Below are 26,610 nucleotides of genomic sequence, written 5' to 3'. Positions count from 1 at the left end.
TTTGGGTTATTCATACTGGCCTATTTTTACTTCTTACCTTGATCTCTAAAAAAGGTCAAATAGAAAATATCTGAAGAACAGCCACAATTAAAACATTTTCACATGAAATTTTAATTTCAATTTTTGTTTTGTTTATTTGATATAGGCTTTAAATAAAGTGTTTGTGTATACATATATGTAGATGATATATTGAATAATAATAATAATATCGTAAATAATACATTTAGTTCATAACAATAAAATAATTAGAATAATAATAATAAAGTAAGCATATTTGTTTGCACAAATATTCATAAATACATTTCTTTATCGTACCAAAATTGTCCCTCAAAGATTTTGCTTTGCTTTATGTCATTGCATTGTCTTAAATATTTTTGTTTTTTCGTTTTTTTTTCTATTATGACAACAATTAATAAACATTATTAAAATATAATGGAATTAAATACAAGAGAACATATATAAAATATATATTCATTGTGAATGTATTTTATATACACACATAGTAGAGAGGTATGTCTTGGAATTACATAAAGCAAAAGCAAAAAAATACTAAAGTTAAACTTTTTCAAGAGATTTTATTCATTCCTTACAAAAATATATATAGCAAATAATACAAAAAGACTATAAATCAAAGCAGCAAACAAAGAGAGATAGAGAGAGTTTTTAGTGTATATGTATATTTTTAGTGACAACAATAGTTATAAACGAATAGGAGTTTTTGGAGCAAGTGCTACGAGTTTGATGTTTGCATCAAAGGAAGCTATTTTTATCAATTTCGTGGTGGATTTAGTCAACTTTTGGCCTATTGTTTGAATTGATAATCCAGAAAATTGTTTTAGGAAAATGCTTTTATAGTAGATCTTGACCGAAGACAAAATTTTTGTTTGAAGTAGAATTAAAATTTGGTCTTCATAATGATTTCCAACAAAGCCTAACATTTTTATATTCTCCGTTTTTAATAGGACTAAAATTTTAATTCGAATTTATCGACCAAAGAGATATAGAAGTTATTTCAAAATATTCGTGCCAGTTCTGAACTACTTCCCGTCACAGACTTTAAATAGGTCCATGAACATTTCTTCCGTGTGCGCCACTTGTACAGCTATCGTATGCAAATTTAGAAGATTTTTAACACTAATAAATTACAGATTACGAAACTTAAATGTGTGTTATATATTTTGCAAATTTTACTAAGCAAAATCACTTGCATATGCCACGATATGCGAATTAAGAAACCCATCTAAAATTTTAACCAAAATCTTGTACTTGTTATTCCACAGTCTATTGTAATTTTATAGTCACAGTAGGTATAGATTCTGTTTTCAAATAGAATGCATTGCAAAATCAGCTGTTTACATTTTTCTATCAGAATCCCAAAAAAAAAAAAAAAAATCTCACCTGTGAGTCAAAACAACTAACTTTTTGGGAAGCATTCGATTATTCGATATTAATGTGTTTAAAGGAACTTCGGATTCTATAGGCTATATTGAATATATACTGATATAAGCTTTCAACCCCCCTATTTAATAAATGCCCAACAGAAGGCAACATTCTGAATTGCATGCAAATCACATACAAATTATGGATCTTAGGTTCTCAAGACCTATATCAAAAATTCAACCACATATATGTCGGCTCAAAACCTAAATACTAGGAAAATCGGATAGAAAAAGTTAAATCAAATTATAGGCAGATAAAGCAGCTCCTTTAGAAACCTGTAATATTCAACAAAAAAAGGATCTGAAAGAGATTTAGGATTATAAAAAATTCTATATGTTTTACCTTCACCAAAAAATCCCTAACATATTTTCAATTAAACACTTACCCCCATTTTCATAAAGCTCCGTTAGTGTTCCGTTAACTAACCAACTTTTAAACCGTATTATGAACGAAGCTGTCATCTTGCATATATATTCCATATGCTAGTTAGGAACTTAACTGATGAACATTTTTCAGTTAAATTGAACTGGAGAGAAGATATTTGCAATTTACTTTCTGTTTACTGGCAGTTAAAGCCTAACGGTGCTACATGAAAATGGCCGTTAATAGAATAAGAAAAATAATTGAATAATTAATAAAACAAAATTAATTTTATCAATTATATTTCCAAATGGACCAATATTTTTTTTAATTCACATCAGTGATGGATTATATCGGTTTTGTAATTAAAGCAATTTCAATGAAATATTATTTGGCTAAATACAGAAAAAAATGTCATGAAAAATTTTCCAATTAAAACTTTAATTGAGTTTTAAAAAATATTCAATTAAATATTTAATTGAATCAACAACTTATTAAATTGAAACAAAAGTCAATCACAAAAAATAGTATCAATTATTTTTTTAATTGGACCAATTAATTTTTTAATTGGCCTTCAATTAAATTTTTAATTGATATTAACATATCTGTGATTGAAGACATTTCAATTAAAAAATTAATTGGGTCAATAATTTCGTGATTGAATCAGAATAAGAAAAATAAATGAATAATTAATAAAAAAAATTAATTTTATCAATTATATTTTCAAATGGACCAATAATTTTTTTAATTCACATCAGTGATGGTTTATATCGTTTTTGTGATTAAAGCAATTTCAATGAAATATCATTTGGATAAACACAGAAAAAAATTTCACGAAAATTTTTCCAATTAAAATTTTAATTGAGTTTTGAAAAATATTCAATTAAAAATTTAATTGAATCAACAACTTATTAAATTGAAACAAAAATCAATCACAAAAATTAATAGTATCAATTTTTTAATTGGATCAATAATTTTTTTATTTGACCTTCAATTAACTTTTTAATTGATTGAATACATTTCAATTAAAAAATTAATTGGATCAATAATTTCGTGATTGAATCAGATTTTTTTTTTTTGTGTGAACTAATCGAAAACCTAAATAGCCCACGAACATAGCACAAACATTGAATACAACTCACATTCTACGCACTCACTCCTATCACTCCTATCGTGTTATATAAGGATAAGTAGTAATATCTTTAAGTGTATATAAAATCTATTTCTTTTAGACTTGTTTTCACATTTGATTTTTGTTTATATTTTCAATAAAAATACCATATAGAACGAAACATAATCGTTTCATTCCATGGGGGGGGGGGGGGGGGGGGAGTATAACAACCAAATAAAATATTTTCCACTGATATAGAGATAATTACCATCATCAGTTTTGTGAAAATCCATATTACAATGACTATTGATCAATCATGCTACGTTTTATGGCCTCCTGTAAATCATCATCAAATGTCTCCGGCTTGGAATAGTCCTCCAGAAATTTCTCTTTAGCACCATTTTCATTCATACCTGCCGCTGCTTTTTCAGTGTTCGATACGGCTGTGAGTAAAGTTTGATTTTGTACTTTTAATAGATTTTCAGTTCTCTTTATGGGTTTCGTTGAGGATAACATTGCAGATGCCGCCGTTAACGATGGTGATGTTGATTTTCCTCCTATTGTTGTCGTAGCTAAGGGTAATGAGTATTTTTGATTATTATTATTTAAGATGCTGTTGGTGTTGCTATGGCTATTATTAGTGCTGGTGTTGAAATTGTCATTGGGAAAAGCATCGAATTTAGCAAAATTGTCAATGTTTTGATTAAATGATATGGGGGATTTATTCTGTAGTTTTTCCTTATTAAAGCTTGTCTCTTTTAATGTCGTGTTTGTTGACAAATTGGAATTCTTAAAAAAATCATCTTCGAAATTATTATCGTTGAAAGCATCAAACATGGCTGCAGCTGTTATGTGTTGATTCTTAGGCATTGCACCACCAACACCACCACCAAAAGCATCAAATGGTGATTGCCTTGATTTAATGTCTCCAGTTGCCGCAAATGCATCGTCAAAGGCATCCAAAGATGTTATGGATTTTGCTTTAGTTTTCTGGGTATTACTATTCGAATCGAAACTTTTATTGGAATTTGTATCGAAATTATCATTAAATGCATCAAAAAATGCATCTGATTTACTACTCATATTTGTCTTTTTATTCGATTCCATTGTTGAGGTAGTCGATTTCGTTGAGAATGCATCAAAATCGGCAAAATTATCAAATAGATTAGATTTAGAGTTTGATGTTGCTGTAGTAGCGGTGCTAGCATTGTTATTATCATTTGGTATTGGTGTATTACTTTTCGACCGATTAGTGACATTGTCTATGTTGGGGGGACCCATGCCAGTGAAAGCACTTGATGAACTTGAGTGATGTGATGGCACTGGACTTGTATTGGAATTTAAAGTAAATGAATCAAATTTATTAAGAAAATCACTGCTTAGTGTTGAACTGGATTTGGCCGTGCCAAATGTATTGGATGCGGCTGATGAATATGTCGATGTGGTTTGTATTGATTCTTGAGTAGTATTGTTATTGGTGCTCGTCTTATTTTTATCGTCTACAGTTGTAATAAAAAAATGCAAATCGATATATGAGTTAGTAAGGAAATTATTAGAATTGGGGGAAATAATTTGATTTGATTGAAAAAATTTATTTATTTCAAATATAAAAAAAAAGATGTATGCGACACGTGCAGATATGTTAAAATTTAAAATACAAACAGAACTCCTTTGCTAATGTTATGTTAAAAATGTATAGGTTTATTTATAGACATTTTAAATTAACTTAAAATTCCGATTTCAATTTTTCGTCGTGTCATCTCATTTGCCACTCGTGCCTTAAATAATCTACCAAAATTTGAAGAAAATTTTGCCACAAATCTACCAGATTAAAAAAAAATCCCAAATAAATTTGACAAACATAATTTGATTGGTTAAGCAACTCTTGTAGTTTAGTTAAGGCAGGGTTTTAAGTTAAAATCAAAACGATAAAATTTTTTATAGGAATTTTTCTATAGAAAATTTTGTTAAAATTTTATTTCTATAGAAAATTTGGTCAAAATGTTATTTCAATAGACAATTTCCTCAAAAATTTATTTCTATAGAAAATTCTGTAAAACTTTTATTTCTATAGGAAATTTTGTCAATATTTTATTTCTATAGAAAATTTTGTCAAATTTTTATTTCTATAGAAAATTTTGTCAAAATTTTATTTCTATAGAAAATTTTGTAAACAATTTTATTTCTATTTTATTTTCTCAAAATTTTATTTCTAAAGAAAATGTTGCCAAATTTTTATTTCTATAGGAAATTTTGTTAAAATTTTGTTTCTAAAGAAAATGTTGTCAAAATTTTATTTCTATAGAAAATTTTGTCAAAATTTTATTTCTTTAGAAAATTTTGTCAAAATTTTATTTCTATAGAAAATTTTGTCAAAATTTTATTTCTATAGAAAATTTTGTCAAAATTTTATTTCTATAGAAAATTTTCTCAAAATTTAGTTTCTATAGAAAATTTTGTCAAAATATTATTTCTATAAAAAATTTTGTCATAATTTTATTTCTATAGAAAATTTTGTCAAAATTTTATTTCTATTTTATTTTGTCAAAATTTTATTTCAATAGACAATTTCCTCAAAATTTTATTTCTATAGAAAATTTTCTCAAAATTTAGTTTCTATAGAAAATTTTGTCAAAATGTTATTTCTATAAAAAATGTTGTCATAATTTTATTTCTATAGAAAATTTTGTCAAAATTTTATTTCTATAGAAAATTTTGTCAAAATTTTATTTCTATAGAATATTTTGTCCAAATTTTATTTCTATAGAAAATTTTGTCAAATTTTTATTTCTATAGAAAATTTTGTCAAAATTTTATTTCTATAGAAAATTTTGTAAACAATTTTATTTCTATTTTATTTCTCAAAATTTTATTTCTAAAGAAAATGTTGCCAAATTTTTATTTCTATAGGAAATTTTGTTAAAATTTTGTTTCTAAAGAAAATGTTGTCAAAATTTTATTTCTATAGAAAATTTTGTCAAAATTTTATTTCTTTAGAAAATTTTGTCAAAATTTTATTTCTATAGAAAATTTTGTCAAAATTTTATTTCTATAGACAATTTTCTCAAAATTTTATTTCTATAGAAAATTTTCTCAAAATTTAGTTTCTATAGAAAATTTTGTCAAAATGTTATTTCTATAAAAAATTTTGTCATAATTTTATTTCTATAGAAAATTTTGTCAAAATTTTATTTCTATAGAAAATTTTGTCAAAATTTTATTTCAATAGACAATTTCCTCAAAATTTTATTTCTATAGAAAATTTTCTCAAAATTTAGTTTCTATAGAAAATTGTGTAAACAATTTTATTTCTATTTTATTTTCTCAAAATTTTATTTCTAAAGAAAATGTTGCCAAATTTTTATTTCTATAGGAAATTTTGTTAAAATTTTGTTTCTAAAGAAAATGTTGTCAAAATTTTATTTCTATAGAAAATTTTGTCAAAATTTTATTTCTTTAGAAAATTTTGTCAAAATTTTATTTCTATAGAAAATTTTGTCAAAATTTTATTTCTATAGAAAATTTTGTCAAAATTTTATTTCTATAGAAAATTTTCTCAAAATTTAGTTTCTATAGAAAATTTTGTCAAAATATTATTTCTATAAAAAATGTTGTCATAATTTTATTTCTATAGAAAATTTTGTCAAAATTTTATTTCTATTTTATTTTCTCAAAATTTTATTTCTATAGAAAATTTTGTCAAAATTTTATTTCAATAGACAATTTCCTCAAACTTTTGTCATAATTTTATTTCTATAGAAAATTTTGTCAAAATTTTATTTCTATTTTATTTTCTCAAAATTTTATTTCTATAGAAAATTTTGTCAAAATTTTATTTCAATAGACAATTTCCTCAAAATTTTATTTCTATAGAAAATTTTCTCAAAATTTAGTTTCTATAGAAAATTTTGTCAAAATGTTATTTCTATAAAAAATTTTGTCATAATTTTATTTCTATAGAAAATTTTGTCAAAATTTTATTTCTATAGAAAATTTTGTCAAAATTTTATTTCTATAAAATATTTTGTCCAAATTTTATTTCTATAGAAAATTTTGTAAAAATTGTATTTCTATAGAAAATTTTGTCAAATTTTTATTTCTATAGAAAATTTTGTCAAAATTTTATTTCTATAGAAAATTTTGTAAACAATTTTATTTCTATTTTATTTCTCAAAATTTTATTTCTAAAGAAAATGTTGCCAAATTTTTATTTCTATAGGAAATTTTGTTAAAATTTTGTTTCTAAAGAAAATGTTGTCAAAATTTTATTTCTATAGAAAATTTTGTCAAAATTTTATTTCTTTAGAAAATTTTGTCAAAATTTTATTTCTATAGAAAATTTTGTCAAAATTTTATTTCTATAGACAATTTTCTCAAAATTTTATTTCTATAGAAAATTTTCTCAAAATTTAGTTTCTATAGAAAATTTTGTCAAAATGTTATTTCTATAAAAAATTTTGTCATAATTTTATTTCTATAGAATTTTGTCAAAATTTTATTTCTATAGAAAATTTTGTCAAAATTTTATTTCAATAGACAATTTCCTCAAAATTTTATTTCTATAGAAAATTTTCTCAAAATTTAGTTTCTATAGAAAATTTTGTCAAAATGTTATTTCTATAAAAAATTTTGTCATAATTTTATTTCTATAGAAAATTTTGTCAAAATTTTATTTCTATAGAAAATTTTGTCAAAATTTTATTTCTATAGAATATTTTGTCCAAATTGTATTTCTGTTGTTTTTTTATTTCAGCTTAAAACCATACATTGACTAAACTACAAGAGTAGCTTAACCAACAGAGGAAAAGAATGTTTGTCAAATTTATTTGGGCAAAGCCCTATAGACTGCAAGATGGTTGGATGGACGCACGTTTCGGAATTACCACATTCCTCATCAGCATCCTCTACTTGCAGCAAAACTATCAACCAATTATCAGAATAAATTCAGGCAGTTTATTAAACCCAACAAAAACCACACTTGAACCCTCCGAAAAAAGGTTTTACATTGATAGCCGGCTTATGCCAAATAAATTCGAAACAAACATATCTCTTTTCCTATTTGTATTTCTATAGAAAATTTTGTCAACATTTTATTTCTATAGAAAATTTTGTCAAAATTTTATTTTTATACAAAAATTTCTCAAAATTTTATTTTTACAGAAAATTTTTTCAAAATTTTATTTCTATAGAAAATTTTATAGAAATAAAAAAAATTCCGAAGAAATCGATTAGACAAGGATGTCGAGTTTAATTTCTCCAAAAATATTGGTCGCAAGTGATTATTCATATTTCCTCACATTGGTTACTCAGACGAGTGATATAAACAAAAGTTTATCATGATCTTTAAACACGACTATTAGATGAAACTTTTGATGTTCGCTACAATCGACTTTTGGAAATTTATTTGAATATTCAGTAGAATGATGACAACCGGTTATTTGTTTCAAAATACACCGTCCACCTGTTTTGGAAAAAAGTCCGGTTTTTAAAACCGAGAAAACCCGACATTCAATAAACAAAATTTTCTATAGAAATAAACTTTTGACAAAAATTGCTATGGAAAAATTTCGATCACTATTTGCACCATTCAGGATAAATCAACGAATGTGAAATTTTGGTGTCCCGAATTCCATGGTGTTTTTTAAACTTTTCGGTAATCAGATGGGTTAGGTTAGGTTAGGTGGCAGTCCGATGTGTCAGGCTCACTTAGACTATTCAGTCCATTGTGATACCACATTGGTGAACTTCTCTCTTATCACTGAGTGCTACCCGATTCCATGTTAAGCTCAATGACAAGGGACCTCCTTTTTATAGCCCTCAGAAATGTCACCAGAATTACTGAGGTGGGATAATCCACCGCTGAAAAACATTTTGGTGTTCGGTCGAAGCAGGAATCGAACCCACGACCTTGTGTATGCAAGGCGGGCATGCTAACCATTGCACCACGGTGGCTATCAATATTTCTAACAAATTAATTTGTTCCTAAAATTTTAGATTTAGGCATTTAAGTATTTTAAAAACAAAAAAACTTTATTTGATTCCGAGCTTTTGAATAGAGTTTCCATCCCGAAATCGGAAACTAAGGGGTCATTTTAGTACATTACAGAAATAAAAAGTAATAAATTGAATTTGAAATCATGGATGTACTTACCATCTGAACTAAAATCATCTTTGAATATTTTATCGGGATCTGTTATACAATTGTCGTCATCATCATCGGCAAAGGGATCTTTAATGTTGAAAGGATCCTCATAACGGTAATCCTTAAATGGATCATCATTGAAATCTGTGGGTCCACTTATAATCGAAGATATTGATTTAATGGTGCTATAGTTATCCACAGTCATTGATGGATTGTTATTATTATTGTTCGTCACATTACTATTGGTAGTATTAATGGTCGTTGTTGTCGTCTTTGGAGTTGCAAAAGCATCAAAAACACTTGTCGTTGAAATAGCAGCCAGCTGCTTTGGTGTTGTGGAACGGGAACGTGTTAAATGATTAATGCCCTTTGCAGTTATTGTCGTTGGTGATGTGGATGATAGAGATGGTAATGCGGGTGAAATGTTTTTGTCCAAAGTGGGAGATGGTGAAGGGATATTAGCATTTTTGAATATATCTGATAAGGAATTTTCTTTCGATTTGGTTGACAAAGAAGATGTTGAGGATGATGTTAAAGTTTCAAAGCCGCAAACAACATTGTTTGGTGTGGGTGGTGCCAGTGTAAAATTCTCAAATAATGATAAATTTGTAACGGACGATGATGAATTTGATGATAATGAATTGTTTGCAGTATTCGATTTTGTGGAATTTGAGACCGATTTATAAGGTATCGTTGGTAACGGTGGTGGTATAATGGGTGCCTACATATTGCAGATTTTTGGGGGGGGGGGGCAAAATCATGGGAAATTTACCAAAAAAGAAAAGAAAACAAAGAAAAAGAGAAAAAATAAGTAAAACAAAATTATTATAACAAAGAAATTTACTAAAAATAAATCTTAAATTAGGATACTGCAAATAAAATATACTAAAACTAATGATTTCTAGCTCAACTAATGATAATGAAAACAAAACAAAAAAAAAATATAATTTTAAAATAAAACAAAACGTTTATAGCCAACCACCAATGTTCGTGAAATGTCATTCAAATAAGGCTTCCTTCCATGTAACAGAATTAAACTTCATTTTCATCAATTACATAATATGTATTTATTGTTTTTGCAAATTTCTTTAATGAATTTTTATTGTAGTTCTTTTGAGTTTTTGTTTTGTTTTTTATTAGTTTTCTCATAACATATACCACACATATTTTCTTTATTTATATATGTCTCAAATATATATATATATAAATTAAGAAATATATATGCAATTGATTTTCTATTTTAATTATTATCATATATTGTATAATAAAATTGTATGTTTTATATGTATAATAATGTGTAATTATTTTTTTTTTAATGAAATTTAACTATAGCTTGTGTCTGTTCTTTTCCAATAGATATAATGCAAATATCGTTTTTCTTAATATACTCAATGATAGCTGCAGACGAGAGTTTTCTTTATATGCATCGCCAGCACAGTTATACACTTAATGAGAATATTTAAATGGGTGTGTGAGTGTGGCTGTATGTTCACACATGAATGCAGAATTATATATGTTTGTAATCTTATTTAATAGTATTTTTGTTATTGTTATTAAACAGTTTTGTGTTATCTTTCCATGTTAAGAGTATTGTTTTTTTTTGTTTTGCACAATACTCTATAGCTGGGAAATCATATTTGATTATATGTGATGGTATAATTAATTGAGAAATGTCTACCTTGGGTTACGCCTAAAAGTATGTGAAGATTTTGAAAATATAAATAATTATCGAAAAGTCGAAAAATAAAAATTCAAAATGATGATGGTAATTACAAACAAATGTCTGTTCTAAAAATATAAATCCGATTTTTTTTTTGCTTCAGAAATCCTAATGCTTTTTTCTTATGTCGAACTTCAGTTGATGATTTTGAAAAATTAACTCAAAATGACTAGCAGATTTTTCAGTACATTTTACTTTTAGTGAAGGTGGCTAATATCGACTATTGACAAATAGTTTAAATCGTGAAAAACTAGAAAAGTTCACTTCGAGATACCAAAAACTTATATTTGTAACATTCATTGGAAGCCAGTAGAACATATACACAAAAAAAGTATTTTTTGTTTTCAATCACGAAATTAATTAATCCAATTAATGTGTAGTCTCCTGACTCGCGAAATAAAACGTATTTTAATTTCAATGGGATCCAAGACCATTAACAAAAATGTATATATTGACATTATAAGATTGCTGGGTCAATTTTTTATATAAGATTGTTGTTTATTTTTATTAATTTATATTTAATATTTAATATTTTTATATAATATTGTAATGTCCGTTAGAGTAGTACATTGTAATTCGTTAAATTTGCCCTGTAAAGGCTTTGAATTGCTTAAATAAATGGAAATAAAATAAATAAATTAATTAATTTTTAATTGAAATGTCTTCAATCACAGAAATGATAGTATCTGTGGGGAACCCTCATACTACTTGGTTAAAAATCGAGTAGGTTTTCAAATAAGAATTGTGACAACTAAAAAATAAATTTTCATTCTGTACATTTTTTCAACTTCAGAAGTTTAATAAAATAAAAAATAAAATTTTCTTATCAGATAACTTTATATATCAATTAAAAAATTAATTGAAAGTCAATTAAAAAAATTAATTGGCCCAATTTTATTTATTTTTTATTGATACTATTAATTTTTGTGATTGATTTTTGTTTCAATTAAAAAATTTGTTGAATCAATAAAAATTTTAATTGAATATTTTTTAAAACTCAACTAAGATTTTAATTGGAAAAAAATTCGTGTAATTTTTTTCTGTGTAGTGGAAGGGGCAGCAGCCCAATTTTATAACAATGTTTTTCAAATTGGTCCAATAACTTGAGATAGTACTTTCCTAGGATCGTTTTGCCTTGGGAATCATCACATTTTTAGCAGCACGTCCGCCGGAAGCAGTACTATTTCGAAAAAAAAAAAATTTCTGATTCAATCACGAAATTATTCGATTCAATTTTTTAATTGAAATGTGAAATGATTGCATCAATCACAGTTTTAATTGGACATTAAATACTTGATTAAAAAATTAATTGATTTCATTAGCAAAATTTCAATAAATTTTTTTAAATTGAATATTTTTTTTTAATTTGAATAAAAATGTTATTGATGATGACTCAATTAATTTTTTCATTAAATACGTAACTATTTTTAATTACATGGTTAGGTTAGGTGGGGCAGCCTGATGTATCAGGATCACTTAGACTATTCAGTCCATTGTGATACCACATTGTTGAACTTGTCTCTTATCACTGAGTGCTGCCCGATTCCATGTTACCCTTTCACTACCGAAATAAACCTAATGATAAAAACTTTTATTTTTCTTCTGTTTTTACTTGTACTAACAGCATGTAGAACAAAAATTGTCATTTTGAAAACCTACCTCAATTACTTCAAGAGCTATATGAGCTTGTTCTGAAAACTTGATTCTTGAATTGTGACCAAATGGCCTTACGAAAATAGGCGCTATTTGGCCTATAATATCTTTCAAAGTGAGAGGAAAAATACAAAAAAAGAACCCGTACAAGTATCATCTATAGTTTTTGTATAAATGTCCATTTACTAGAAACATGCAGTACAAAAATTGTCTCAAATTTTCGTATTTTTCGTTTATTGTTAAAGAAGTTTATAAAAATGCATTTTAGACCTCACCAATATAGACAATATTTATAGGTCATTTAGATTAAAGCCTCTACTTTAAAATAGCAACGAGAAATAAACAGAAACTAAGTGGGAAAATAGAATTTGGTGTCTTTTTCGAATGTCCTTCTAAGTGGACATCGGTAGTGAAAGGGTTAAGCTCAATGACAAGGGACCTCCTTTTTATAGCCGAGTCCGAACGGCGTTCCACATTGCAGTGAAACCACTTAGAGAAGCTTTGAAACCCTCAGAAATGTCACCAGCATTACTGAGGTGGGATAATCCAACGCTGAAAAACTTTTTGGTGTTCGGTCGAAGCAGGAATCGAACCCACGACCTTGTGTATGCAAGACGGGCATACTAACCATTGCACCACGGTGGCTTCCTTTTAATTACATTCTTAACTGACTTTGTGTTTTTGTGACTGTTTGAAATAAATTTTTATTTGAAAATTAAAAAAAAAAAAACTTTCTATCACTTCTTTTTAAGTGACTTAGTTTTTCGAGTTTGATTAAAAAATTAAATGTATCAATTAATTTTTTTATTTAAAAATTTTTTTAATTTTCAATCATTGTCTTAATTAATTTAATGTTTCTATCTTGATTAATTAATTGTATCAATTATTTAATTGTCTTGAAAAAATTACCAACTTCAATCAACTTTTTAATTGGAAATATTTTGGTGATATTTTTTTTCTGTGAACTATCATTTCTGTGATTGAAGATATTTCAATTAAAAATTAATGAATTTCGTGATTGACGACAAAAATTATTTTTTATTTCCGTGTAGTCTCCGGTGAGTAAAAGTGGATCCATGACATATCGACTATCGTAAAAAACCATGCAGAAACTTCCTCACATAATCAAATGCTGTTCTGAAATAGTCCCAGGTATAGGCAATGTCATCTTTTGAAATGCCTATTTTGCTGTTAGTCACTACAAGAGTTTAAATTTACCACGTTGCTAGAAGAGGTAAATATGACTACAGTGAAACCTCTCAAACTTGGACACTCTGAAAACCTGACACCTCGCAAATGTGGACAGTTGTCTGGGGACGTTTGCTTTATTAACACATTAAAATAACTGGACACCTCCCAAATGTGGACAAAATTTAGGCGAACGTGTGTGTACACATTTCAGAGGTTTCACTGTATTTGGTAATCTACAAATTCGATCAAAAGGATTTTAAGTTTTTGTTTTTCATGTTTCTAAAATTTTAACAAAAAATCGAAAAGTCGACTCTTCAAAGTTCCTGCTTATATTCCATAAGTCATTGTATTGAAAATAAAAACATTGACCAAATATGATTTCGCCATTCGTAAAAGACTCCTAACACTCACTACCTAAGATATTATTATTGTTATTTTTAATTTATATTATTAATTGGTCAAGTGTAGATAAATATGGAATTATACATTTCGAAACACTGAAAATAAATATACAAAATTCAAACATTTTTATAAACAAAATTTAGTTAACAATAGAATGCTGAACTTCTCTCAATATACATGATTCGTTGTTATATGCATGTTATTGAGAACTGTTATTGCACGTTATCAAAAGAAAATATACTAATTTTGAAATTTTTATATTGTCTTCTAAACTCTAAATATATATTTTCAATAAATTTGTTTTCGAAGATAGTTTTTTGTTTGTTACGATAATTAATGTTAGTTTATATAGGATAATATTGAAATGTCGATAACCTAATGATGTCAAAAGCATTTTTTTCCTAAACAAACAATGTCCTTTTTGTAATATGCAAATGCCAATATTTTGCCTAAATGACATCTCAAACCTAATTCCGCAAAACATCCCAATATTTTATATAATATTAACTAAAATTACATTTCTCTTTATAAATGAAAATTATGTATAACGAACAATTGTTTAAGGTACATGAAGATTATAATATTTGATATATTTTTGTTATTAGGATAGACTGACTGAGTGACTGACTGACTGTATATATGTAACAGGGAAAGAAAATAGTTATAGTTATTATTATATAGATGTGTGTAAAGGCTATAACTTCGCATTCGATTGATTTTAGTCATATGTATATTCCTATATTTGTGTTGTTAATAAATGTAAGTCACTTTTAGAATTTATTTGTAAAGATTAAATCGTGTTTAACATTCTTGACTAGATTATATTTGAATGGAATGGTAAAATTAATAAATTAGTTTTATTCTCAGCATCGATATATTGAAAATGTTAGAACTAAAAATATTAACAATGGGGGGGAGAAATGGAATACTAGAGAATGGAATGTTTTTAAAAGCTAAGGAAATATAATGAAATGAAATAATATCACATCAATAAGTTAATGCCAATTAGATGATTGTTTGAATTAAAATCAAAGCACATCCTACGTATAGGCTCTACTGATGCATAATTTGTATGTTGAATTTGAGGATTAGGGATATTTATCCTAATCCTAGATATCAATACTGAGCATGGAATATCACCATTAACTAACCTATACATTATTATAGAGCTCAAAATCGTCCAAGGGCAAAAAGCCTCTTGAAAACTCCTTCATCCAATGCTTCTATAGAAATAAAATTTTGACAAAATTTTCAATAGAAATAAAATTTTGACAAAATTTTCTATAGAAATAAAATTTTGACAAAATTTTCTATAGAAATAAAATTTTGACAAAATTTTCTATAGAATAAAATTTTGACAAAATTTTCTAAAGAAATAAAATTTTCTATAGAAATAAAATTTTGACAAAATTTTCTATAGAAATAAAATTTTGACAAAATTTTCTATAGAAATAAAATTTTGATAAAATTTTCTATAGAAATAAAATTTTGACAAAATTTTCTATAGAAATAAAATTTTGACAAAATTTTCTATAGAAATAAAATTTTGGCAAAATTTTCTATAGAAATAAAATTTTGACAAAATTTTCTATAGAAATAAAATTTTGAAAAAATTTTCTATAGAAATAAATTTTTAAAAAAAATTTTCTATAGAAATAAAATTTTTACAAAATTTTCTATAGAAATACAATTTTTACAAAATTTTCTATAGAAATAAAATTTTGACAAAATTTTCTGTAGAAATACAATTTTGACAAAAATTTCTATGGAACAATTTTCTTAAAATTTTGTGTGACCAAAACTAAGCTTCCAGTTTTAAGGTATAACATTTTGTTAATTAGATGAAATCCCTACCAAATAAAATCCAAATTAAAAATGTTTTACTTCTAACATTTCAATATATCGCGTTCGAATTGTACATATGTAAGATGACTTTTTTTTCAATTAACCTACTCTATTTTAGTTATTATGTTAGTTAGTTACATACATCATTATTATATAAATTTTTGTCTATTATTTGTTTTATTAGATGCAAAAAACAAAGAAGAAACACTTTCAACATTTATAGTTATTTCCTTGCATTTTTTGTTATCGATATTTTAGACGTATGTAAATGCTGTAATGTCTGTGTCTCAGTGTGTGTGTGAGTGTGTTTTTGCAGTATGTTAATTAAAGATTAATTAATTTTATTCTATAAAGAAACAAGTTTCGATACGTGAAAGCGACAGTGTGAATGATTCTATAATTTATGATGTTCACTGAAAATAGAGAATTATTTCAAGAGAAAGAGATATGGAAAATCGTAAGTTAGTTTTGTATTTGAGTTCAGCTCACAATGGAGATTTCAATGGGAAAAGGGGATTTTTGTTTCTGATACACAATAGAAAAAACTTATGGGTCACATCGAAAACTCATGAATAATGAACAAATGTATTTGTTATCAAATGAACTAATAACTAATAGAAGCAGAAAATAAAATTTGTTATTAATCCAATAAAATGCAAACAACATACAAATTTATTAGTAGAAGTTAATAAAGAAACTCAAACAAAAGGATAAATAACACTTATTATGTAATAGAAACTCAAAACATAAAGAAAGAATATTTTTATAATTGGTTAGGTTTTTGGGTAAAATACAAATTATAAATGATTTTTGGTACAAAGCGGTGTGCATGCATTACCACCGATCCCAACGTACAGAAAAATTACCAACCTTTGTGTCGAAATCCGCAAAATCAGCAAAACCTCCTGTGGACCCAAATCCTTCTGGTTGAGATGGACGATTTGGAGCCTAAAGCATAAAAACGAAACAAAAATTAACATATCTCCAAATAGGAACAAGAAATTATGGAAAATTTCAAAATAATTAAAATCCCCAATAGAAAAACGGCCAAGAGACAAATGAAAAAACAAGGGAAGTAATTTCCACTAATGTAAAAGTTAACTAAAAATTGTTCAACAATTGAAAATAATACTCACAAAATTAAAAGAATACAGAAAAACAAAATATTACCAAAATATTTCCAATTGAAAAGTTGATCGAAGCTTCAAACTTGTTAATTTAATAATTAATTGATGTAAAAGGTAACTAAAAATTTTTCAAAAATTGAAAATAGAACTCAGAAACTTTAAAAGAATACACAAAAAATATTAGCAAAATATTTCCAATTGAAAAGTTAATTGAAGCTTCAAATTTTTTTATTTAAAAAATTAATTTATTCAATTAATTTGTTCATCAAACTCGGAAGATTAAGTCAGTTAAAGAAATAATTGATTTTTTTTATTTTCTAAGAAAAAAAAAAAACAATCAATTGTTTAATCAAATGAAAATCTCCAAGTCAGTTAAGAAAGTGATCGAAAATAGTTGCGGTTTTAATTAAAAAAAAAATAATTAACTTTTGCAATCAGCATCAATAAAATTTTTAATCGAATCTATTTGCTAATGAAATCAATAATTTGTTTAATGCTCAAATCAAATCGTGGTTAAATCAGTTCAATATTTTTCATTGCCTTCTCTTTTGCATATTCAATTAAACCATAATAAAACTCGAATTCTTACCTGCATTGGCCTGGGTGGAGCTGGTCTTGGCGGTGGCACCTTTGATTTTTTAGGTGGTAAAGCTGGACTAGGCGATTCTGGCCTAGGTGGGGGTCCTGATTTATTAGTGGGTGTTAGACTTGATTGCGTTTGAGTATTGGGACTTAATACTTGACCCTGACCAGTAGGTGCGTGTAACGAAGCAAATGGATCACTATCAAAGTTATCTTTCATAGGCTATAAAGAAGAAGAAAGAGTTTATAATATATTTACATATATAGTTTGTTGAGCCTTCTCCATACCTCTGCTGCTGTTGTATTTCCAAAAGCACTACCACCAAATGCATCTCCAGCGAAACCAGTGTTACTTCCACTGCCAAAAGCATCAAAACCGGAATCAAACCCTGTATTGAAGCTATCATCAAAACCTCCTTTTGGAGCAGCTGTACTGGCAGCAAAGGGATCACTATCAAAACCATTCGTACCAAATCCATTATTTTTATTATTCATTGCCTCCGTATTGGTATCATTAAATGGATCATCTTTTGGTATTTCAATTTCCTTTTCCAATTGTTTGCGTGCTTCATCAAAATCTGGTTCGATTTTCAATTGATATTCAGATACCAACTCAGCATTTTCCGAATCTATGGCAGCTCGGCACATAAGTAAAGCGTCTGTCATTTGACGTTGTGTTTCCAACAATTGGGTGACCATTGATCTTATCTATTTGATTATATTTATATATATTTGATTAAATAAATATGATAAAATATGCATCTTGGGAGTTAATAAAGTAGGATTAGGAAACATTTTTGTACGAAATTGTCTTCGGGAGATCGCTTACAGAGTTACCAGTATTTTTCTGCTCCTTGTCCCCAAATTGGGACGCTTTCGTCCCAAAAACTTCCCAATTTATGCTAAAATTCCACACAAAAATCCCCAATAAATAAGGAAATATGTTCAGCTGTAGAAAATGAGTAATAACTTAAAATTGGAAAAAATATAAAATTTTTGTCATATAAGATTTCGAAACGCAAACCAGGAGAGCGGTGATCGTCTTCCAAGTGCTCGATAAATGAAAATCATGTTTCGATCACCATGTATTTATGAAAGAAAATTTACTTCAAATAAAATTGGTGTTAATATGAAGGTGAACCATCTTCACCTTTTCAATATTTATGGGACATATTGTCCAAATCAGTGAGGAACACTAATACGGGGGCAACATGTAGAATTGCGGCTTACCGTAATGATTTCAAAACTGTAGAAAAATGTCTTAACCAAACTGAATAAAATTGTAAATTAGTGCTTGGGTCCCAAAAATAAAATACTGTCCGCTTCTACTACAAATGCACCATTTACACGCTTTTGTATGCCGTGTAATAAATGAGACCAAAGTTTTATTTTTTTTTTAATTTTGACGACTAGCTGTGTTTCTTTTTTAGTAATGTAGAAGTAAATAGAATTTCATGAAAAATTTAATCCCCAACACTGGAAACTCCGATCGGGACTAAGTGAAAAAAAAATCAACCGATATAGTCAAGGATTCCAAGTGACCTTCGTCAAAAAAGGTCATTCTCAATGTTTCTCCTCCAACTTCTAAGGAAACGTCCTATTCGAGCCACTCTGAAGGAAGCAAAGACTCTAATGCATGTGGACACTGGCACTCCCCAAGAAGGAGTTATATCAATGGTTGCCACAGTTGGTCGATTTTTTAAATTTTCTATAGAAATAAAATGTTGACAAAATTTTCTATAGAAATAAAATTTTGATAAAATTTTTTTATAGAAATAAAATTTTGACAAAATTTTCTAAATAAATAAAATTTCGACAAAATTGCCTATAGAAATAAACTGTTATTCCTATAGTCAAAATTGTATATTTATTTCTAGAAAATTTTGCCAATATTTTACTTCTATAGAAAATTTTGTCAAATTTTTATTTCTTTAGAAATTTGTCTATAGAAATAAAATGTTGACAAAAGTTTCTATAGAAATAAAATCTTGAGAAAATTTTCTGTAGAAATAACATGTTGACTAAATTTTCTATAGAAATAAAATTTTGACAAAATTTTCTATAGAAATAAAATTTTGACAAAATTTTCTATAGAAATAAAATTTTGACAAAGTTTTCTATAAAAATAAAATTTTGACAAAATTTTCTATAGAAATAAAATGTTGACAAAATTTTCTATAGAAATAAAATTTTGACAAAATTTTCTATAGAAATAAAATTTTGACAAAATTTTCTATTGAAATAAAATTTTGACAAAATTTTCTATAGAAATAAAATTTTGACAAAATTTTCTATAGAAATAAAATTTTGATAAAATTTTTTATAGAAATAAAATTTTGAACAAAATTTTCTTTAGAAATAAAATTTTGACAAAATTTTCTTTAGAAATAAAATTTTAAAACAATTTTCTATAGAAATGAAATTTTGAGAAAATTTTCTTTAGAAATAAAATTTTAAAACAATTTTCTATAGAAATGAAATTTTGAGAAAATTTTCTATAGAAATAAAATTTTGGCAAAAATTTCTATAGAAATCAAATTTTTACAAAATTTTTTCTAGAAATAAAATTTTGACAAATTTTTCTATAGAAATAAAATTTTGACAAAATTTTCTATAGAAATACAATTTTGACAAAATTTTCTATAGAAATAAAATTTTGACAAAATTTTCTATAGAAATAAAATTTTGACAAAATTTTCTATAGAAATAAAATTTTGACAAAATTTTCTATAGAAATAAAATGTTGGTAAAAATTTTCTATAGAAATAAAATTTTGACAAAATTTTCGATAGAAATAAAATTTTGACAAAATTTTCTATAGAAATAAAATTTTGGTAAAAATTTTCTTTAGAAATAAAATTTTGACAAAATTTTCTATAGAAATAACCATTTTACAAAACGTTTTTACGTTGCCTCAAAATTGTCTACAATCAGTACGAAAAATATCTTAGTGTTACAGTGGACAGAAAGATGGACTTTGCGATCAGAGACCTGTAATTCTACAAAAAAGCATCGAATGCCGTTGTCATTATTGCAGATCATACTTCGAAACGTTTTGGGAAATGTGGGTATTAGAGAATGCAACTATTTTTGCATTGAGAATGCAGCAATTTTTTATCAATCACAAAAAATATATTTTACTTACTGAACTAATTTGTAATTGGGTATTCTGCAAATGATTGGTAAGCTTCTGTAATTCCCGATTATTTTCATCATATTCTTTCTGTAGAGAATTTTCTTCATCTTTAAGTTTTTGTAATTCCGAACGTTTATTATTCAATTCACCCTCTTGTTCGTTGATAGTTTCCTCTTGTTTCTGGCATTGTTCACGTATCTTGTTGACCTATAATAAAAGAAGGCATAAAGAAAGAAATATAAGTACTAATTCATGTATAAATTATAAAGTATAAGCAAACGGAAATATATTTTGTGTACATTACAGATTTCTCTCTAGTTCTTTTTTTATTTTGCAAGGACACATGCACAATTTGTTTACGTCGATTTACGTGTTATGTAAAGACATTATGTAATGATAAGGGCTTTTGTTATGTCTTTATCATATAAATAAACAATTTTAGTGATAAAACAATAAAACTTAAGACAACAACAAAAAAGTCTATAAGATGGTAAATTATATAAATGATTAAAACAAAATAAACAAACATAAAGTGATTAATCAACAACAACAACAACAAAACACTAAGTGCCAAGAAGAGGAGTAAAACCAACCTGATTTCGTATTTGGGGAATTTCGAGATTTATGCTTTGTAGGGACTTCTCATATTCCATGCTCTAAGTATTTTTTTTTTCAATTTTTTGAATTCATATTCAATTTATGTTTTTTTTTAATAGTTTACACATGTATTATTTACAAATGTGCGTTGTAATTTAAATATAAACCATAGTCATATTTCATATATTTTTTCGATTTTTTTTTGAAAAACCCCAGAATTTGTTTTTGAAATGATGATGGTGTAGAGGTGGTATGGATAATTCAAATCAAATAAAAAATTAATATAAAATTAAACAAAACAATATTAGGAGATAAGAAAAATCAAATCAAACAAATAACTCATAACATATGATTTCGATTCAAAGGTTGTTCATTAGCTTACCTGAGCCTGTAAATCATCCAAACGCTTCTGAGCTTCACCACGCTGATTTTCGAGTTGTTTTAAAGTAGCCGACAAAGTATCCAATTCACTCTGAAATTAAAATTAAATCGAAATTATTTTTATCTATGATTCGGATTCGAGATTGTTTGTGGTGTACAAAAAATATGATAACGTAACTAATGAAAATTAGCAAATTAGTTTTTTTAAGTCGTAGTTTTCACATTTAAAGATTTTTTTAAGTTTTTACTTCTGTATTGGCTAGTATTAACTGCTATAATATTTAAAAATAATTTTTCGATATTTTCAATTAAACCAAATATTATTTTTGGAATATAACGTTTATGAATGAAACGTCAGAAAAATATGCTAAAACAGCATAATTATCAGCTGTAAAACTCAATAACACTAATGCATATCGTAGCACATTAAAATATCACGTTAAGAATATGTCTTGTATTTGATTAGGAATCCACATTTTTCTCAAATTAAGGCTAAATAGGAAATGAAATGTTCGCTGGCCGCTGTTAGGAATATTAGTAGCTTATTAGTGATTTGGAATTTTGAACTATTTTTGTTTCTTGAACATCCTGTGGCTAAACCTAGAAATTTTACGAATTATTATTTGCTAGACCATTAAGTACAAAAATAAAGGGTGCTTAAATTGTAAGGGCCGATGTTGAATGTGAACCACACCTAAACGCCAAGTTTTTTTTCCGAATTTTATTTTACATTTATCAATTTCAGACTTACTCAATTTGAACCATGGAGAGATACACAATCCAACAACGTGTTAAAGTTATCCAGACTTATTATGATGTGGATGATCAATTTTCGAAGAAAATTATCTTCTGTGATGAGGCACATTTTCACCTCAGTGGATTCGTCAATAGACAGAATTGTCGCATTTGGGCGAATGAGAATCCAAGAGTGATTGTCGAAAAACCAATGCACCCACAAAGAGTGACTGTTTGGTGCGGTTTATGGGCTGGCAGTTACTGTGAATGGTGTTCGCTATCGTGAGATGATAACGAACTTTTCATGGCCCGAATTGGAGGATATGGATGTGGACGATATGTGGTTTCAGCAGGACGGTGCCACTTGCCACACAGCTAACGAAACAATGGCTCTTTTGCGCAACAAGTTCAATGGCCGTGTTATCTCACGTAATGGCGATATCAATTGGCCGCCAAGATCATGTGATTTGACACCGTTGGACTTTTTTCTTTGGAGTTATTTGAAAGAAAAGGTGTACGTCGATAAGCCAGCAACAATTCAAGAGCTAAAGGATGAGATAATTCGGCACATTAACGGCATAGAACCTCCATTATGCCTCAGCGTCATCGAAAATTTGGACCATCGGATGGAGGTGTGCCACCGAGGTCGCGGCGCCCACTTGGCCTATATTTTGTTCCATACATAATTGAGTAATACCAATACATCATAATAAAATAAAATTACAATATTTTCCTAAATAGTTTGTGTTTTATTCAAAATCAACATCGGCCCTTGAAATTTTAAACACCCTTTATAACAGCAAACACCGACTACTGTTTTTAGCAGACTTTTTCCTATGGATGTAAGGGAATTGTGAGTGACTAATCACTGCCATTCCTGGCAACTCGTCATTGCCTTGGGGCTAAACCCTCCCTCAATATTTTATTGATTAACCAACAATTAAGTTTGCCTAATTGACAATATTCCATTGTTGAAATGGCGAACTTTGTTTTAGTCGAAATGTAAAATTTGTTTAAAAAATAGTTTTCTGTTCTACATGTTACCAGACTCGCTCTTGAAATCTTTGCTAAATCTGCCTACGATCATAGAAATAGCAAATTATGTTTTATGCCTATGCATTTGTACATACCTGTAGACTCCTTACTTCGCCATTTTTAATGCGTATATCTGCTTCTTTTTGAGCAATTTCGGTTTCCAATGCACGACGTTCTTTAGCCAATTCTTCAATTTCCTTCGATATCATCTCCAATTCCGGATTGGTGTAAGTTGGTTTTTGTTCCTAGTAAATGTAATTTTAATATGGATTAGAATTTGAGTTGATGATTACGCTACAAATTCATAACTACCTGAGCTTGAACATCGACTCCAGATACAATACCACGCATTGAAGGTGGTACCATATTGGCAGTTAATACTTGTGGTGGATCGATACCCTTTTGTTTACGTTCTACCATCCACATGGCTAGAGCAAATTGTTCAAGTGTTAATTTACCCGATTGATTGGTATCGCAAAGAGCCCTGCAATATAATATGGAATATAGGGAATATTAGAATTTTTGAATAAGAATTAAATTATATTAAGAAATGACAATTGTGTTAAATTAGGTACTACTTTAATAGCTCAATCACTCGAAATCTACTAAAAGGAGATTTGAAATCCTTTTTTTTAGGACAAATAAAAGTTGAAAACTTATTAAAGTCTACTTTGGAAGTGTAATGAAAATGTGGTATTAGGTAATATCGACATATTTTACTTTTGAAAATTAATATTGGGTTATGTTCTGATATTCGGAATCGCAAAATTTTTGTTTGGCGATATATTTTTTTTGCCCTAAAACAAATAAATTTAAATTTTGGGAAACCTAGTTCTCTTTAATAAGTTCAAATAAAAATTGAATGTACGTCCCATAGTATCTCAATTTTTTTTCTTTATAAGAAGAAAACAAAATTCTTGCGATTTGCGATTCCGAATATCGGAACATGGAGATTAATATACCTTAATATAATTGCAGTACCTTCCATTTGAATAAATTTTGAATTTGAAGAGTTTATGAATTTATTCAATAAAATAACTAACTTATTATTTAGGTTTTCAAAAAGAGAAAATGTCAAATTGGAATTTGTAAAATTCTACTGCATATTTGAGAAAATTAAAGGCCTACTTTATACTTAGCAATATTCGCTCAATAGTAAATATATATACTCATACAAACATTAAAAAATAAAGCTTACCAAATATGTGCCAACATTTTTTGTGGTACTCCCGATTGCAAAAATACATTTTTTACTTCCAAACCAGATACCAAGCCATCTTTGTCTCGATCTGCCTCCCTGAACATTGTCTCAAAACGCTTATACTCTTCGGGGCCGACAACCCAATCGGCATTGGCTGTTACCGATGGTGGGGCACCAATGGGTATTAGAGGATCTGTTGAAATGAGAGGACCCACAGTTGCTGGACCGCCAACGGGAGGAACACGTTGTATAGCTGGTGGTGGTATGGGTATTGCTGGCGGTGGTGCAATATCTTTGGGGAAATTAGCAACAAAACCACCATCGCCGAAACCTTCCCCAGATACCGGTCTAGGCATAGGGGCACCGGGTATGGCTGGCGGTGCAGGCTTTGGTGGTGGCACACTACCGGGTTTACGTAGCTCCACAGGCAATACATCAGGCACCGTACGTTTTTCCAAAGTCTTATAAACTAAGTGCATGGCCACAATAAATTCATGTTTATCCAAATTTCCATCCTTATCTTGATCAGCTAAATCCCATATTTTACCCAAAGTATCCATTGGTAGTTTCGAATCGAGGAGTACTCCCTTTACTTTATTACCAGGTAACATACCACCTACTGGTTTTAATGATTCAAAAAGTTGTTCGTATTTTAGCCGATCAATAACTCTGATAGACCAGTCGCCTGTGGGTGGTGCAGCCCCTGGAGCAGTTACAACAGGTGCAGCTGGAACGCGTGGTGGCATAATTTTTGGTAAATCTCCCTGTAAAATTTGGGTGGAGGTGAAAACACAAAATATGGGTGAATACAAATTTTAACAAAAAAAAAATTAAGTTATTGAAAATTAAAAATTACGCTTTCTTTTTAAAAGGTGTCATCACAGTGTTACATTATAAATTGTATGACTTTTATATGCATATCATGTCAGTATGGAAAATATATGTCCTTCAATGATCTATAATTAAATTATAGTTCAAACCATACATTACTAATTATCCTTCTATCTACATAAATATGTACGTCATAATGTCCTTCTTCGATTGTGTAACAGTGTAGCCATGAGCATTTGTCAGAAAATTATATTTAGGTTCCTTTATGACATATACTTACAACTTTTGGTGGTTTCTCTGTTTCCATATATATGTTGTTCATGTTATAAACATGACCAGCCTGGGCTAATGACACCAGCTTTAAAGCCACAAAGAATCCGGGCTTATCCAGAAAACCCTTACCATTGGGATCGGATAAATCCCAAACTCGGCTCAGGACAACATCGCTAAGGCCAGATTTTTTCAGAAATTTCGCAGCAGCCATTGCCTCTATGGTCCCAGTCCCTTTGGGATCCATCTATATATAATAAATAATTCCTCATATCAGTAACATTATCACATTAACATTGTCGATAACGAGGACGAAAGCCTTTTTTCATTGGCTTCCGTTTTGACAGAGTATGGACTCGTTTTTTTTTCTTTCTTGCATTTACCTGTTTGTAATAGGCTTCATATATAGGCGTATGTTTACCGCACAATTTTACAAAATCGATATTCATTATTGTTGATATCCTCCTATTTTTCTATTGTTTTTTGCCCTTTAAACTATTGGAATTTTCACACAATTTCATTCAACGGGCGATTTCTGGGAGGGAGCAAGAAAAAAATGTATTTTATGTGTTATCAATACAATCGATGACGATATTTTGCAATCGATAATTTACAAATTACGATAGTTATGATGACACAAAAGATGTTTAATATCGGTTTTTTTGTATAGATTCTTGGTACGAGAGGAAATTGGGTAAACTTGCGAATTCTGCCAATGAACTTTTATCTATATGTGAATTTAAATTGATGTTTTTACGTTATTTCACATCACAGAGCGTGGACAAGTTGTATACAACAATTTTATCTTAATTTTAGTTCTTTTCCTTATCGTGTTTCTCTCGTCTTCCTCA

At 27.8% G+C, this 26,610-nt stretch overlaps 1 protein-coding gene across 5 annotated transcripts; it reads right to left on the bottom strand.

Moving 5' to 3' along the window:
• Nucleotides 1-108: 108 nt before the first annotated feature.
• On the bottom strand, nt 109-26,610 carry Eps-15 (Epidermal growth factor receptor pathway substrate 15). Of its 5 annotated transcripts, none has more exons than XM_075310950.1 (14): nt 26,374-26,610; nt 26,143-26,294; nt 25,770-26,006; nt 24,656-25,422; nt 23,770-23,941; nt 23,553-23,702; nt 21,689-21,778; nt 21,303-21,365; nt 20,719-20,916; nt 17,862-18,281; nt 17,581-17,796; nt 16,735-16,812; nt 9,063-9,774; nt 109-4,410 (listed from the first exon to the last, which is right to left on the bottom strand). In XM_075310950.1, exons 2-14 carry the CDS (start codon nt 26,206-26,208, stop codon nt 3,215-3,217), a joined length of 4,365 nt encoding a protein of 1,454 aa, XP_075167065.1. In that variant the 5' UTR covers nt 26,209-26,294; nt 26,374-26,610; the 3' UTR covers nt 109-3,214. The 5 variants fall into 5 exon arrangements, with proteins under 5 accessions (XP_075167065.1, XP_075167066.1, XP_075167064.1 ...); XM_075310951.1 differs by having other exon boundaries at nt 26,381-26,610; XM_075310949.1 differs by having other exon boundaries at nt 26,143-26,610.

This window comes from Haematobia irritans, chromosome 5 (genome assembly GCF_050003625.1).
Source record: "Haematobia irritans isolate KBUSLIRL chromosome 5, ASM5000362v1, whole genome shotgun sequence".
Taxonomy (NCBI): domain Eukaryota; kingdom Metazoa; phylum Arthropoda; class Insecta; order Diptera; family Muscidae; genus Haematobia; species Haematobia irritans.
This window is presented reverse-complemented; position numbering and strand designations above follow the sequence as displayed.

Coding starts and splice junctions, on each gene's coding strand:
- Eps-15 (XM_075310949.1), bottom strand. CDS start 26,208: ATGAATATCGATTTTGTAAAATTGTGCGGTAAACATACGCCTATATAT. Junction 21,366..21,688: donor TGGATGATTTACAGGCTCAG/GTAAGCTAATGA, acceptor AAAAATACTTAG/AGCATGGAATATGAGAAGTC. Junction 16,813..17,580: donor CTCCACCCAGGCCAATGCAG/GTAAGAATTCGA, acceptor TTTATGCTTTAG/GCTCCAAATCGTCCATCTCA.